This window comes from Saccopteryx leptura, chromosome 6 (genome assembly GCF_036850995.1).
Source record: "Saccopteryx leptura isolate mSacLep1 chromosome 6, mSacLep1_pri_phased_curated, whole genome shotgun sequence".
Classification (NCBI taxonomy): domain Eukaryota; kingdom Metazoa; phylum Chordata; class Mammalia; order Chiroptera; family Emballonuridae; genus Saccopteryx; species Saccopteryx leptura.
In genome coordinates, this window is record NC_089508.1 from 144,534,997 (window position 1) to 144,551,895 (window position 16,899).

Genomic DNA, 16,899 nt, shown 5'->3' on the forward strand with positions numbered 1-16,899 from the left:
AGAGGCCACCCGTGAGTCACAGTACGAAAGACTCAGCAGTGTTTATGCTGTATACCGAGAAAATATCCAGCAAGACCATGGGCATAGACATTACCAGCAAGACAAACAAATTTGTCCCAACAGCCCTTCTCCTGGATGCTGGTGGAGCCCCCAGTGGGATGAGAGCCCCCCGAGGCCCCTCTAGCTCCCAGGCCCACAGGGGAGGAAAGACCAAAGACAGTTTCAGCATCTCACATTACAATCCCTGTGCCTACAGAACACATGATGTAAAAAGTTCAAAATTACAATGCATGTGAGTAAAAGGAGTCTTTACTGAATAACAACAAAAAAATTGTACTTTAAGTCTTCTCATTTACCCAAATGATTTACTTTTGTTTACTTGATTAAAATAGTTACCTAAATATTAAACATTTGGGGAACATATTTTATGGAGAGTATATGAGCTGAGTAAGAGTACCAGACTGACCCTCTTGCAGCACCTAATGTGCCTGTGAGCTGGTGTGTCCCCTGGGCGAGGGGCATGGGAAGCAGAGGAGGGGAGACACAGGAGTCAGGGTGCAAGGCTGGCTGGGCCACTCCCAGCCCTGCATGATCTTGATCACCCTTCTCCTTCCCCAGCTTGCAGCTGTAACAGCCACTCTGACCGCTGTCACTTCGATGTGGTGGTGTACCTGGACAGTGGCGGGATCTGCAGGGGCATGTGCGAAGACTGCCAGCACCACACGGGGGGCCAGCACTGCCATCACTGCAGGCTGCTCTTCTTCAGGGACCCGCAAAAGGCCATCTCAGATCCATAGGCGTGCCTGCACAAGTCCCAGCCTGGGATGCACCTTCCCACTCTGAGCAAATGCTGGGGGAGCTTGTCCAGGGGGAGGGGAGAGGAGGGGCTTCCCCTCCCCTCTGTCTTCCCAGGAGGTGGGCCCATTGCAAAGCCATTGACCTCTAAGGGCATTTCTTTCTCTTAACAATAACTGGGCCAGAGAACCCAGGTCCACCCTGTGGTCCTGTACAAGTGGCTCATCCTGGGAACCAGGAAACTTCTGGATCCATTCAGGAGGGTGGGGGTTCCGAATATGGGCAGACACCCAGAGTGTCATGAGGTCCACTCCAGCAAGTGACTGACTTCTGAAATCGGCCACCTTTGGCCGCAGACGATTCAATTTTGTTATGATATATGTGCTATTAACATTTTTTTTAACTTTAAAATTTTTTCATTTTATCTTTAATCTTAACTTTTAAAAATAAAATATTTCAGGCATATATAAAACAGAATAATATAGTAAATGCCCTTATAACCACCACCAGCTTTGTCAAGACATAATATCTCACCCTGTCACCTCCCAGACTTTAATAAGACACAGCAGGCACTAGAGATATCCTGGGTGCACGCCCAACCTTTGCCTGCCTTTCTTTCTGGTGATAAATTAATATATTTGGAAGTTATTGCCATGCTTATTTTTATACTTTCACACATATTTTACCTACAAACAGTATATATTGCCATATTTTCAAACTTTAGGTAAACAATGTTATGCTGTATGCATCCTTGAGTATTTTGTTCAACATTATATATTTTTAAGAGTTGTCCTTATCAGGTGGTCTAGTTCTCCTACTTTAATTTCTGTGTGCAGTTCCTTCCTTCCTATAAATCAGATAAAACCTATTTGTCTGTTTTCCTTTTGGTGCTACAATAGTCACATGTGTGGCCTTGTGCACGTGCGTGAAGACTGCCCCTAAGAGTCACACCGAGCAGTGCAATTACTGGGACATAAAATGAACCTCTTCAAATTGATGAGACAATACTGACTTGTCCCCTCCGCAGCTGTGCCAATTAAAAAACTCACCAAGAGCTTAGGAGAGTTCTGTGCCAACTCTTAGTTTTATCGTGTTCTAATTTTTGCTGCTCAAAGGCACCATTATTTTAGTTTGCATTTCCCTGCAGGAGTGAAAGTAGAGTGAGGCAAACAAAGCACCTAGGCCCCCAGATTTAAGAAAGCATTCTCTCAGTCATGTACGCATGGGGCTGCCCCTTGCCACATGCACTGAGCTGACAGGGAGTGCTTCCCTATACTTTGTGCTCTCGGCACCTTGCTGGCCCCTTTCTAGTCCAAGCATTGCTAAATACTCCAACCCGATTTCGAAACCCCCGTGCTAGTTACTAGGTCTGAGATCTTAACTCTGCTTACAGACTAACAAGCTGGCCTATTATTCATTGTTCCAGGGATGCTGGAGGAGAACATGAAATTCCTGGGTCAAAGACAGAAGACTTGATTACTCGTGGCACAGCAAGCAACAAGGTGTGTATACTGGTGTGAGTTCCCCAGTCCCCAGTCCCCTGAGGCAACTCGAAGGATACCAGGTGGATTTTGTACACCGAATGAGTTCATCTCATAGCCAAAGAGCACAGAGCAGAGGGTCAGAGGATTCATTGCTTTCATAGCAATGGAAGCAGCTTGTTCTTTGTCTGGGGGAAACGTACCACAGGGCAGCTTGTGGTGAACATAGTCCTGAAACGTGGCCTGCACAGAGAGCAGTCGACACCGTGCTGCGTTCACACACACAGCAAAAACAGTCCGGAGCCCAGGACCCATGGAAAACTGCCTCTCAGGACCCAGAGGTCCTGCTTCCCAGGCTATGTCATCATTATAATATTATGTTGGGTGGGGGACTTGCTTTGACACTAGAATTTCAAACTTTATATAATCGTAATACATAAAATAAAGTCCTATACAAAAGTAATTCAGTAGCAACCCGAATACATACAATTTTCTAGATTTCAAACTTTAAATCATCTAAGAAAAGTATAAATGAATTTTGTTTTGCTCAAGATTACTTAGTAGGTACCTGATTACATAAAACTTTTCCTCAGAAGGCCTATTCAAAATTATACGAAGAACTGGATTCTCAGAAAAAAATTTCTTTTAAAATTAATGTCCTGGAGGATGACGTCAGAGTAATGGCAGGGTAGGAAGCGATACTGATAAATCTCCCCCAAAACTCAACAAGATCTTCAACCAGAAACAGAAAAAACTAACCTTGGAGCCTCCAGATGTTTCGCAATACACTCGAAGGTATGGTCGAGCGAAAAATTGGCTAAATATATAACCAAACCCCGAAGGAAATAGGGAGTAAGAAATACTCTGCCTTCCTCACTAACCTAAACAGGGCGGCTTTCTCTGGGATCTGTGAATATAGAAACTGAGGCGGGCAAAGGGGGTGAATAGATCCAGGCCGCGGCACAAACGGCCGAACCAGGCTGTGGCACGGAGATCCAAGCCAAGGAAAAACTGTTCCTGTGGCAACCCGGGCAATACAAGCTAACACTCGTGCCAAACTCAGACAAAGAAAGAAAAGCGGGGCAGCCATTTTACCCGATCTCCTGGTCGGCGCGCGCAGATAGTGGGCGAGAGATTTCTTCCAAAGCCCCGGGAGTGGGTGCCCGTGTTACCCCACAGAGAGGCAGAGTCAGAAGCCTTTGTGTGGGCCGAAAGCGGAATCTCTGGGCAGCCCCAGCGCCCTGGGAAAGCCGCGCACAGGAAGGAGCGAGAACTAATTCCAATGGTGGAACTTTTCCGTGCTGGTGGGGGTTTCACTCAGAGGGAAACGCGGCCAGCCTGATATCCTGGTCTGCGCACGCAGATAGTGAGAGATTCCTCCGAATGCCTCGGCAGTGCACGCCCGTGTTATCGCACAGAGGAGCAGAGTCAGGGGCCTTTGTGTGGGCCAAAGCGGAATCTCAGGCCGCCCCAGCCCCTTGCAAAAGCCATGCACGGGGACGGAGCGAGAGCCAATTCCAACGCTGGAACTTTTCCATGCGGTTGGGGATTTCACTCAGAGCGTGAGACTGCTGGCCGGATACCCTGGTCTGCGTGCGCAGATAGTGAGTGAGAGTTTACTCCAAGCGCCCCGGAAGTGGGCGCCCGCCTGTGTTACTGGACAGAGTGGCAGAGCCAGAGGTCTTTGAGTGGGCGGAAACCCTGCCTGATTATGCTAGCAGCTCTGACTGACTGAGCCTTACCCAGAGCCCTGTGCTGAGTGGGAATAGAGTGGGGAGTGGCCAGCTCTTTGAGCCTCTTACTATCCAGGCAGAGGCAGCAGCAATGCCATAGCTGGATTATCAGGCTACTAATTGAGGAAGGAAAGACTAGGAGAAAGGCTTCAGGAACACGGACTCTCTCACTGTCGGAGCCTATAAATGCTAATGAGCCTCGACTGCCAATGACACTGAAGCACAATACATGACATCGCCATAGAGACTTATCAACTGCAAACCTCTACCTGAGCATGCCAAAGGGGCAGAACCCGGGGTACAGAGTCACCAACTAGGAAGAGGGAGAGAAAAGAAAAAGCAAGAAGATAACCTCTCAAAATCAAGAATAATCTACAGACTTTATAACCTATCCCATTTTATTATATTTGTTCGTTTGTTTCTCTTATCTTCATTCTTGATATTTTTTTTCCTCCTCCAATTTGGCCAATTAACTCTCTGCCGGTCTTACTCTCTCCTCTCCTTGAACTACACTACCCATAAGTGTTACATCTCCCATTATCTTTTCTTTCCTCTTCCTTTCTCTCTATGAGGGTTGCACTCCAAAACCCTTAACTCTCTCTCTCTCTCTCTCTCTCTCTCTCTCTCTCCTCTTTTTTCTTTTTTCTTCTTTTAGTGGTTCCCTCTTTTTTTCTCTCTCTCTCTTTCTTTTCTCCCTCTATATTAGTTTCTTCCTTTCTCCTTTACATCTCCTCTCATTCAAACCTCAATAACAAACAAATTATCTTATCTGAAACTCAAATTTATGTTTGTGGCATTTTGGGGGGTTTTTACTTCACCTTTTTAACTCACTAGCAGTGCTCCCATCCCTGGCTCTCCATTTTATCTAGTTCTTGTTCCACTAAATACAATAGTAATTTTTTAATTTGTCCCCCCATTTTTCTGTTTCCCTCTTATTCCTCTCATCATAAACCTTAGTCAACCAACACCTAAAAGCAAATCATTTTATTCTTGACCCAAATTTTTTCCTTATTTGCTTTTTGTGGGACCATACCCCCTTCTTTTTTCTTCCTATTTTTTTTCCCCCTTTATTACTTTTCCCCAATTCAGGCCCTCCATTACAGGCATTGTTTGTTATAATTCACAGTTCACCACAAGATTTTCTCAAGAAAGAGGGGAGAGGAGAGGAGAGGAAAAGAGGAGGGGGGGAATAATTTCCTTTTTTTTTAATTTTTATTTTATTTTATTTTTCTTTATTTCATTATTAATTTTTTTAAAAAAAACCAACTCTTTTCGATTTTTTATTTTTTTAACTTTTTATTATTTATTAAATCTCATTAATACTATCAACAAAACCACCCTCAGATGCCATTAAGGAAGAGAAAATCGAATATCATGGATACAAAAGAAAGAGAGGTAACACAGCTAGATGAGGAAAAATCTATGGAGAAAAAATTTAATATATTGGAAACCTTGGAGCTAAATGGCAGAGAATTCAAGATAGAAATCCTAAAAATACTCCAAGATATACAAGAAAACACAGAAAGGTAATTTAGGGAGCTCAGAAAACAACTCAATGAACACAAAGAATATATTTCCAAGGAAATTGAAACTATAAAAACAAATCAAACAGAGATGAAAAACTCAATTCACGAGCTGAAAAATGAAGTAACAAGCTTAGCTAATAGAACAGGTCAGATAGAAGAGAGGATTAGTGAAATAGAAGACAAGCAACTTGAGGCACAACAGAGAGAAGAAGAAACAGACTCAAAAATTAAAAAAAATAAGATAGCCCTACAAGAATTATCAGACTGCATCAAAAAGAATAACATAAGAATAATAGGTATATCAGAGGGAGAAGAGAGAGAAAATGGAATGGAGAACATACTCAAACAAATAATAGATGAGAACTTCCCAAGCCTGTGGAAAGAACTAAAACCTCAAATTCTAGAGGCAAACAGAACTCCGAGTTTTCTTAACCCCAACAAACCTACTCCAAGGCGCATTATAATGAAACTGGCACAAACCAACAGCAAAGAAAAAATTCTCAAGGCAGCCAGGAAAAAGAAGAATACAACATATAAAGGAAGGCCCATTAGATTATTATCAGATTTCTCAGCAGAAACTCTACAAGCTAGAAGAGAGTGGACCCCAATATTTAAAGTCCTGAAAGAGAGGAACTTTCAGCCACAAATACTATACCCATCAAAGCTATCCTTCAAATATGAAGGAGAAATAAAAACAATCACAGATACAGAAACGATGAGGGAATTTATCATCAGAAAATCCCCACTCCAGGAATTACTAAAGGGGGTTCTCCAATCAGATACAAAGAACAAAAAAAAAAACAAAGCCACAAGTAAAAGCTCCAAGAAGAACACAATAAATCCAAATTTAAACTGTGACAACAACAAAAAGAAAGGGGGGGAGAAGATGGAGATTAACAGTAGCAAAGGACAATGGAGTGCAAAAGTACTCACAAAATAGTTCGCTACAATGAACAGGGTAGGAACCCTTTTCATTACATAAAGGTAACCACCATTGAAAAAACCCCACAGAAGCACATGATTTAAAAAAGATAGCAAAAGAGGAAAGATGTATGGAATACAACCAAATAAAAACAAAAGATAGAAAAACGAAAGAGAAGGATCAAACAAGACACAATACTAACAGAAAGCAAGATATAAAATGGCAATAGAAAACTCACAAGTGTCAATAATTACACTAAATGTAAATGGATTAAACTCACCAATAAAAAGGCACAGAGTAGCAGAATGAATTAAAAAAGAAAATCCAACTGTACGCTGCCTACAGGAAACTCATCTAAGTAACAAGGATAAAAACAAATTCAAAGTGAAAGGCTGGAAAACAGTACTCCAAGCAAATAACATCCAAAAAAAAGCAGGCGTAGCAATACTCATATCTGATAATGCTGACTACAAGACAGTAAAAGTACTCAGAGACAAAAATGGCCATTTCATAATGGCTAAGGGGACACTGAATCAAGAAGACATAACAATTCTTAATATATATGCACCAAACCAAGGAGCACCAAAATATATAAGACAGCTACTTATTGACCTTAAAACAAAAACTGACAAAAATATAATCATACTTGGAGACCTCAATACACCACTGACGGCTCTAGATCGGTCATCCAAACAGAGAATCAACAAAGACATAGTGGCCTTAAACAAAACACTAGAGCACCTGGATATGATAGACATCTACAGGACATTTCATCCCAAAGTGACTGAGTATACATTTTTCTCCAGTGTACATGGATCATTCTCAAGAATTGACCATATGTTGGGCCACAAAAACAACATCAGCAAATTCAGAAAAATCAAAGTTATATCAAGCATATTTTCTGATCATAAAGCCTTGAAACTAGAATTCAACTGCAAAAAACAGCGAAAAAAAACCCACAAAAATGTGGAAACTAAACAACATACTTTTAAAAAATGAATGGGTCAAAGAAGAAATAAGTGCAGAGATCAAAAGATATACAGACTAATGAAAATGACAATATGACATATCAGAATCTATGGGATGCAGCAAAAGCAGTGATAAGAGGGAAGTTCATATCACTTCAGGCATATATGAACAAAGAAGAGAGAGCCCAAGTGAACCACTTAACTTCACACCTTAAGGAACTAGAAAAAGAAGAACAAAGACAACCCAAAACCAGCTGAAGAAAGGAGATAATAAAAATCAGAGCAGAAATAAATGAATTAGAGAACAGAAAAACTATAGAAAAAATTAATAGAACAAGGAGCTGGTTCTTTGAAAAGATCAACAAAATTGACAAACCCTTGGCAAGACTTACCAAGGAAAAAAGAGAAAGAACTCATATAAACAAAACCCAAATGAAAGAGGAGAAATCACCATGGACACTGTAGATATACAAAGAATTATTGTAGAATACTATGAAAAACTTTATGCCACTAAATTCAACAACCTAGAAGAAATGGATAAATTCCTAGAACAATACAACCTTCCTAGACTGAGTCAAGAAGAAGCAGAAAGCCGACCTATCAGTAGAGAAGAAATAGAAAAAACCATTAAAAACCTCCCCAAAAATAAAAGTCCAGGCCCTGACGGCTATACCAGCGAATTTTATCAAACATTCAAAGAAGACTTGGTTCCTATTCTACTCAAAGTCTTCCAAAAAATTGAAGAAGAAGCAATACTTCCAAACACATTTTATGAGGCCAACATAACCCTCATACCAAAACCAGGCAAGGATGGCACAAAAAAAGAAAACTACAGACCAATATCTCTAATGAATACAGATGCTAAAATACTAAACAAAATACTAGCAAATCAAATACAACAACATATTAAAAAAATAATACATCATCATCAAGTGGGATTCATCCCAGAATCTCAAGGATGGTTCAACATACGTAAAACGGTTAACATAATACACCATATCAACAAAACAAAGAACAAAAACCACATGATCTTATCAATAGACGCAGAAAAGGCTTTCGATAAAATACAACATAATTTTATGTTTAAGACTCTCAACAAAATGGGTATAGAAGGAAAATATCTCAACATGATAAAGGCCATATATGATAAACCATCAGCTAACATCATATTAAATGGCACTAAACTGAAGGCTTTCCCCCTTAAATCAGGAACAAGACAGGGTTGTCCACTCTCTCCACTCTTATTTAATGTGGTACTAGAGGTTCTAGCCAGAGCAATCAGACAAGACAAAGAAATAAAAGGCATCCATATCAGAAAAGAAGAAGTAAAGGTATCACTTTTTGCAGATGATATGATCCTATACATCGAAAACCCCAAAGAATCCACAAAAAGACTACTAGAAACAATAAGCCAATATAGTAAGGTCGCAGGATACAAAATTAACATACAGAAGTCAATAGCCTTTCTATATGCCAACAATGAAACAACTGAGAATGAACTCAAAAGAATAATCCCCTTCACGATTGCAACAAAAAAAATAAAATACTTAGGAATAAACATAACAAAGAATGTAAAGGACTTATATAATGAAAACTATAAACCATTGTTAAGGGAAATCGAAAAAGATATAATGAGATGGAAGAATATTCCTTGTTCTTGGTTAGGAAGAATAAATATAATCAAGATGGCTATATTACCCAAAGCAATCTACAAATTTAATGCAATTCCCATCAAAATTCCAATGACATTTTTTAAAGAAATAGAGCAAAAAATCATCAGATTTATATGGAACTATAAAAAACCCCGAATAGCCAAAGCAATCCTAAAGAAAAAGAATGAAGCTGGGGGCATTACAATACCTGACTTCAAACTATATTATAGGGCCACGACAATCAAAACAGCATGGTATTGGCAGAAAAATAGACACTCAGACCAATGGAACAGAATAGAAAGTCCGGAAATAAAACCACATATACATAGTCAAATAATTTTTGATAAAGGGGCCAACAACACACAATGGAGAAAAGAAAGCCTCTTCAATAAATGGTGCTGGGAAAACTGGAAAGCCACATGCAAAAGAATGAAACTGGACTACAGTTTGTCCCCCTGTACTAAAATTAACTCAAAATGGATCAAAGATCTAAACATAAGACCTGAAACAATTAAGTACATTGAAGAAGACATAGGTACTCAACTCATGGACCTGGGTTTTAAAGAGCATTTTATGAATTTGACTCCACAGGCAAGAGAAGTGAAGGCAAAAATTAATGAATGGGACTACATCAGACTAAGAAGTTTTTGCTCAGCAAGAGAAACTGATAACAAAACAAACAGACAGCCAACTAAATGGGAAATGATATTTTCAAACAACAGCTCAGATAAGGGCCTAATATCCAAAATATACAAAGAACTCATAAAACTCAACAACAAACAAACAAACAATCCAATAAAAAAATGGGAAGAGGATATGAACAGACACTTCTCCCAGGAAGAAATACAAATGGCCAACAGATATATGAAAAGATGCTCATCTTCTTTAGCTATTAGAGAAATGCAAATCAAAACTGCAATGAGATACCACCTCACACCTGTTAGATTAGCTATTATTAACAAGACAGGTAATAGCAAATGTTGGAAAGGCTGTGGAGAAAAAGGAACCGTCATACACTGTTGGTGGGAATGTAAAGTAGTACAACCATTATGGAAGAAAGTATGGTGGTTCCTCAAAAAACTGAAAATAGAACTACCTTATGACCCAGCAATCCCTCTACTGGGTATATACCCCCAAAACTCAGAAACATTGATACGTAAAGACACAAGCAGCCCCATGTTTATTGCAGCATTGTTCACAGTGGCCAAGACATGGAAACAACCAAAAAGCCCGTCAATAGATGACTGGATAAAGAAGATGTGGCACATATACACTATGGAATACTACTCAGCCATAAGAAATGATGACATCGGAACTTTTACAGCAAAATGGTGGGATCTTGATAACATGATACGAAGCGAAATAGGTAAATCAGAAAAAACCAGGAACTGCATTATTCCATATGTAGGTGGGACATAAAAGTGAAACTAAGAGACATTGATAAGAGTGTGGTGGTTATGGGGGGAGGGGGGAAAGGGAGAGGGAAAGGGGGAGGGGTGGGGCACAAAGAAAACTAGATAGAAGGTGACAGAGGACAATCTGACTTTGGGTGATGGGTATGCAACATAATTGAACGACAAGATAACCTGGACTTGTTATCTTTGAATATATGTATCCTGATTTATTGATGTCACCCCATTAAAAAAATAAAATTATTAAAAAAAAAAATCAATGTCTTAAGTGTCCTACTTTTTCTTTTTTACCAGAATCTTCAATCGTGTGTGCTTATGCATACACACACACACACACACACACACACACACACACATACACACACACGTGTGTGCGCACGTGCAACATTTATTCATGTTTTAAAAGCTATGTGTTCACAAAAGAAGATGAAATTGCTCTCTTAGGTGGCATCAGGAAAATACTATACGTTTTGAAACAGTTCATCTAAGAATATGGAAAAAGATTGGAAATAACTAAATCAAACATTTTGAACACATTGAACAGTCTTGTTCCTTAAAAACCACTTTATTTTAACTAAATGGTGCTTTTGAAGGAAACCAAAGAAAGGAAACTAGTACCCCGATATGAAACGAAGAGGCTATTCTTTGTAAACAAGGAGTTTCCAGGAAAGTCAGATGAGGAGCTCGTGAAAACTACTACCATGACTCCCAGTTTTCCCAGTTTACCTAAGCACGTTTGTGAGTATCTAAGTATATTTTATACAAATGACGTTTATTAAAACCGACTAGCAACAATCTCATATAAATTTTCTCTAAGTTGTTTTTCTTACCCTAAATATTTACACAGTCAGATTCCAGCCATAAGAGTTGACTAATTTTAAGTCTTCTATGGTCAAATATGATACAGAAAAAAACCAAAGATTTGGTAGGCTCAACCACTGATAATAAAATTTTGTCAGAATTAAGTTGTGTGACACCAATAGATTTTATTGAAATTCTATCTTAAAGGCCATGACATAAGGTTATTTCAAAGCAAAGTTACTAACTACTCACCCACATCTCCCAAAGGATGCTTCTGTACATAATTAAATTATGCTCTGGAACTCAGTGCGGACCCTTCGAAGAGTCTCCCAAGTAAGTAAAGCTGAGCTTTTTCCTTTTGGTGACTTATAAAATGAATATAGTTTGTTACTTCCTTTCTGGAGGCAACTGGCTTTAATTAGAAGAAAATTGAGTTTTTTCCAAACTAAACAGAACCCAGTGCTGTATTTTCATAATAAGATTTTCTGACTAGTCACAATCCATCAGCAAACAGTTGTAATCACTTCAATGACACCAAACAACAGGTTTGAATGTTTTTTTTCACTAAACTCACTAAACTAAATGGTTGTTATATAAATATAGCTTTAGATCTGAGCGTTTTGTTTTTTTTAATCTAAAGCAAACATATATAAATATGACCATAATTGTTCCTTAGAAACAGGATATGCATTTTTTTATTTTTATTGCATTCCTTAAAAGTGGAATCTTTTGAAAGCACAGCACCACAAAGATATGAGAAACCAAGCTTAGTGTTCATCCAATGTCTACCAATGCACTTGTCCTCTAAACCAAAGCCACAAACAGTGCCCAGCCTCCGCCCGGATACCTGCACTGACCAGGGCTCGCTGCTTTCGTGGGCAGCCCTACCGTTGGAGAGCTCTTCCTCAGCTCAGTTAGGCTCTCCGGGTAACTGCTGCTGTCTGGAACTGCCCACGCCAGCAGCATCATTCATCATATGACACTCCTTCCTTCAGTTGTTCACGTTTCTCCTGGGAAAAGAAAGGGGGAGGAGTTGGAACTTTCGTTGCTCCTTTACTAGAGGTGACGGTGTATCTCACTTTCCAGAATCTTTCCAGATTTGCCCCACCAGCAGATGTCCAGAAAGAAACCAAGGACATGAACGTTTCTTGCTGCTGCCGCTTTCTTTCCTGGAGGTGCTCCTGTCCAGTGCCGCGCAGCAACTGTCTCTGCCTAGCTCCAAACATTTCTATCCCCCCCAAGTGATTGATCTATTCTCTCTTTTAAATTTTACTTAGAAAATTAAATTTAAAGGGGTGACATTGATGAATAAGAGTACATATGTTTCAGGTAAACATCTCTATAGCATTTGAACTGTTGATTATATTGTATATCCATCCCCCATTTTCCATCACCATATATTTGTCCCTCTTTACTCCCTCCCTCCTCCCCCACTTCCTCTGCCCCCTGGTACCACTTCACTTTTATCACGTCCATGAATCCATCTATTCTTTACATCCAGTGTTCATAATAGCTGTCTTTCTCTGGTCCTCTTACTTTAGAATCACTTAAAAGCCTTTTTACTTCTTTTTAATGTATGAACCTTCTCTTCATTTTCCAAGACCAGAGATCTGAGAGCTATTTCTGAGCAGCACTTGCCCACTTGTCTAATTATTTAAACATATTTAATGATTTAAACAAAATAAAATAGTTACAGCATGAGTAAACGCTATGCTTACGTTTCAGGTTCCCCACAGTTTGCAGTTAACTAAGATAATGCATCCTTGTGCCCCAGTTTGTGAATGTGACCCTGACGGGACCATATCAGGGGGACATTTGTGTGAGCTACTGTGAGCCTGCATTGGGGTCTGTGGCTGGCGGGTGCCTCTGGAAGGAAAATGTGGAAGGAGTCAAGTGCGACCAGTGCGAGCCCTGCCGTTACGGACTGAGCGACACTGACCCTCTGGGCTGTCAGCGGAAGTCAACAGTGGCTGGGCAACCAGCCCAGGTATTTGGAAGCTGTCTTTAGCACTGTCTCTGTCAGCTCTAAAATTTGGTCATGTTTTTATAAGTGATACAAAAACCCATCAATTATATATGGTTATTTGTTTAGTACTCTGTGGTTTGCTGAGTTTATCATAAGGGACCAGCAGGGGGAGCTCACATTTTTTCTGCTGGAGCAAACAGTGGAACATGCCAAGAAATTTAGAGCCAAATTGCAAAACCTTTAGAAAAACGGCCTCCACTAGGATTCTCCTATACAGAGTTGTTAAATCACGTTATGCATTTCTGTATAGATTGATGATTTCTTAGGCAATTTTTATGTGATAGTTTATTTTTTTACTTCTCCCTTTTCTTCTCACACCCCTCCTAGTATTTTTATGTTCTCTGACAAAGAAAAGAAAAAATTTAAGAGCCAGGAGAGGGGTTGTAAGAAAATAGAAAGAACCTCAGAGTTTTCTGGGGCCAAATAAGACCCTTGGCATTAGAGAGAGAAATATATATATCTTTTTAGAGACAGAGACAGATAGGAAGAGAGAGAGATGAGAAGCATCAACTCATAGTTGCGGCACATTAGTTGTTCATTGATTGCTTTCTCATACGTGCCTTCATGGGAGAAGGAGGGGCTCCAGCTGAGCCAGTGACCCCTTGCTCAAGCCAGCAGCCTTGGGCTTTAAGCCAGCAACTTTTGGGCTAAAGCCAGCGACCATAGGGTCATGTCTATGATCCCATGCTCAAGCCAGTGACCCTGTGCTCAAGCTGGTGAACCTGCACTCAAGCCAGATGAGCATGTGCTCAAGCCAGTGACCTTGGGGTTTTGAGCCTGGGTCCTCAGCATCTCATGTTGATACTCTATCCAGTGTACCACCTGGTCAGGCATTATAGTCTATTATTTTGTCCATATAAGAACTGTACCTTATTTCCATGTTTAGAGAGCAGTGCACTGAATCTTTCTGTAATGAAGTTTCTTCTTGGGTTTAATGGAAAAATTAAATTTTAGCATGATGCATTATATAGTCATACCAGTTTCTCACTGTACTGCAACACTGCAGACATTTCCCCTGGCTCACTAACTCTGTGCCCTCCAAGAATAAGCCAAATAGTGGTTTTAGTGGTCTGTTTCTTTTGTAACAGCTTTGTGAGGTATAATTCACATACCATGCAATTCACGTTTTAAAGTGTACAATTCAATGATTTTTAGTATATTTTGAGTTGTGTAACCATTACTACAATCAATTTTAGAATGTTTTCATTATCTCAAAATGAAACTTCATGCATTACTTCTGGTTACATTATCAAAAGTTTGAAAGCACGGTCTGGAAGAGAGGTTTGTACACTCATTCAGGATAGCATTGTTCACAATGACCAAGAGGTAGAAGGGACTCAGTATAGGTATGTACTACAGGGGTATGTACCATGTGACATGTACATTCAATGGAATAGGATTCAACCTTAGAAAGGAAGGAAATTCTGACACATACTACAATGTGAATGAACCTTAAAAGCATCATGTTAAATGAAATAAGCCAGACACAAAAGGACAAACATTGTATAATTTCACTTATATGAAATACCTAGAATAGTCAACCCCACACAAACAGAATATAGAGTGGCGATCGCCAGGTGCTAGAGGGGAGGAGAGATGGCATTCAGTGGGTACTGAGCTTCAGTTTTACAAGATGAAAAGGGTTCTGGAGATTGGATTGCACCAACATGTGAGCGTACTCACCCTCCCACATTGTACACTTAAAATGGTAAAGAGGTTAGATTGTATGTGACATGTATTCTACCATAAAAGAAAAAATAGGAACCCATACTCTCTATCCACTACCTCCTTGTCCTCCCACTCCCCCAGCCCTAGGCAGCACTAATCCACTTTCTGTTTCTACAGATTTGCCTACTATGAACATTTTATAAACTGGAATCCCATAAGTTATGGTCTTTTGTGGTTGGCTTTTTTCAGTTAGCATAATGTTTTCAAGGTTCATCCATGTTGTAGCATGAATCAGTACTTCATTTCTTTTTATTACTGAATAATATTCCACTGTATGACTACATCTCACTTCATTTATTCATTCATTAGTTGATGAACATTTGGATTTTCCCATGAACACTAGTTTTTTCTGCATGAGAAATATGTATCTTGCTCTGGTAGCATAATTTCCTAGCCTTCATAACATAAGCAGGACTCATATGTCTATGGGTAGAAGAGAAAGAGAAGGAGAAAATGAAAAGAAAACATAATAAGGCAGAAGGAAAGAGAGTAAAGGATAGATACGTCAGCCAGAGAAGGAGCCATCAGTAACAACTGTGACACTCAGAAGCCCTGCCCCTAATTAATGGCCCACCAGCATCAGTAGGATAACAGTGCTAGACCTCAGCTTGAATGACTTCCTCTGCTTTCTTGTCTCCTAATGCCATCGAATAGGTCTGCTCGAGGGCTCTGGAAGTGTTTCCTGCCCAGGGTTGTGTGCAGTACAATAATCATGCAGCCGGGCAAACAATAAACTTGGCAGGGCAAGCTGTTCTGTGTTCTTGTGGCCACGTGCTTTGCTCAGTGTGAGCTACTGAGGACATTTACAAACATGGGGAAACAGAAATGAATGATTGTGTATGCTGTGTTCTCAGCCTGCAACTGTAACCCTCTGAGGAGTCTGCCACTCTCCAGCTGTGATGGGGACACAGGCCACTGCGTGTGCTAGCCCTTTGCCACTGGACCCCACTGTGAGGCAGGCGTGGTCTGTATTTGCTTGTGTTTTCCCATGTAGGTAGTGATGCCAATTTCTACTGCTACTCCCTAGAAGAGATTCTGTCTTGTTTATTGCTTTCATTGTCCTATTGTATTTTGATACACCTGTGCTAAAAGTATTACACTACAGAAATCAGTAAACACTAGAAGTCAGCCCCCACTCTCCCTCAGAGAGCTGTTTGTTAAACATTTACCAGCACACCAACATTTACCAGATTGCATTAAACCAACCCAGATGCCCACGTCAATTTTTTTTATTCATTTTTGTTTGTTTAATTTTATGGTGTTTTGCTTTATTATGCTTCACAGATATTTCTGGGGTTTTTAAAATTTATTTTTAAATATACTTGACATATAATATTGTATTAGTTTCAGGTATACAAAATAGTGATTAGGCATACTTTGTGAAAAGATCATCACTATCAGTACAGCATAAGGAATACAGCTCGTGTCAATAGTTTTATCCTTTGTTCACCTAAAAGTGCCAAGCAGTACAGTCCAAGAGCATCGACCGCCCCTTCTTCAGGCCCACAGACCACACGGCCTCCTCTGTCTTCTACCCACGGCCCGTTCACTGCTTCGCCAGAAGCTCACTTGGCGAAGTCCCTTCCACTCCTTGCCTAAGAAATATTTTGGATGAGCTCATTAAAAAACAACAACAAACAAACAACCACCACAACAAAAAACTTTGGATTTAAATATATTGTAGATTCCTGTGGGAAATAAACTCTTGGATTTTTCACAGACTCCACTAAACATATGAGCACGTACGTCTAAAATTAGTCAAATGGAACATTTTTACTTCATAAGAAATGTGTTATACAATTAGGGAGTTCAAACCCAGCCCTCTTCTTTGCTCTTCAGTCTTGGCAGCCCACCA

General features: G+C 39.9%; 1 protein-coding gene across 1 annotated transcript in view; it reads left to right on the forward strand.

Annotated features, from left to right (window-relative positions):
• The window catches only part of LAMB4 (laminin subunit beta 4), a 106,940-nt gene that overhangs the window by 22,226 nt on the left and 67,815 nt on the right, over positions 1 to 16,899 (forward strand). Inside the window, 4 exon segments of the mRNA XM_066342371.1 lie at positions 619 to 805; positions 13,063 to 13,102; positions 13,104 to 13,245; positions 15,899 to 16,008. Coding sequence (XP_066198468.1) covers positions 619 to 805; positions 13,063 to 13,102; positions 13,104 to 13,245; positions 15,899 to 16,008 — 479 coding nt within the window.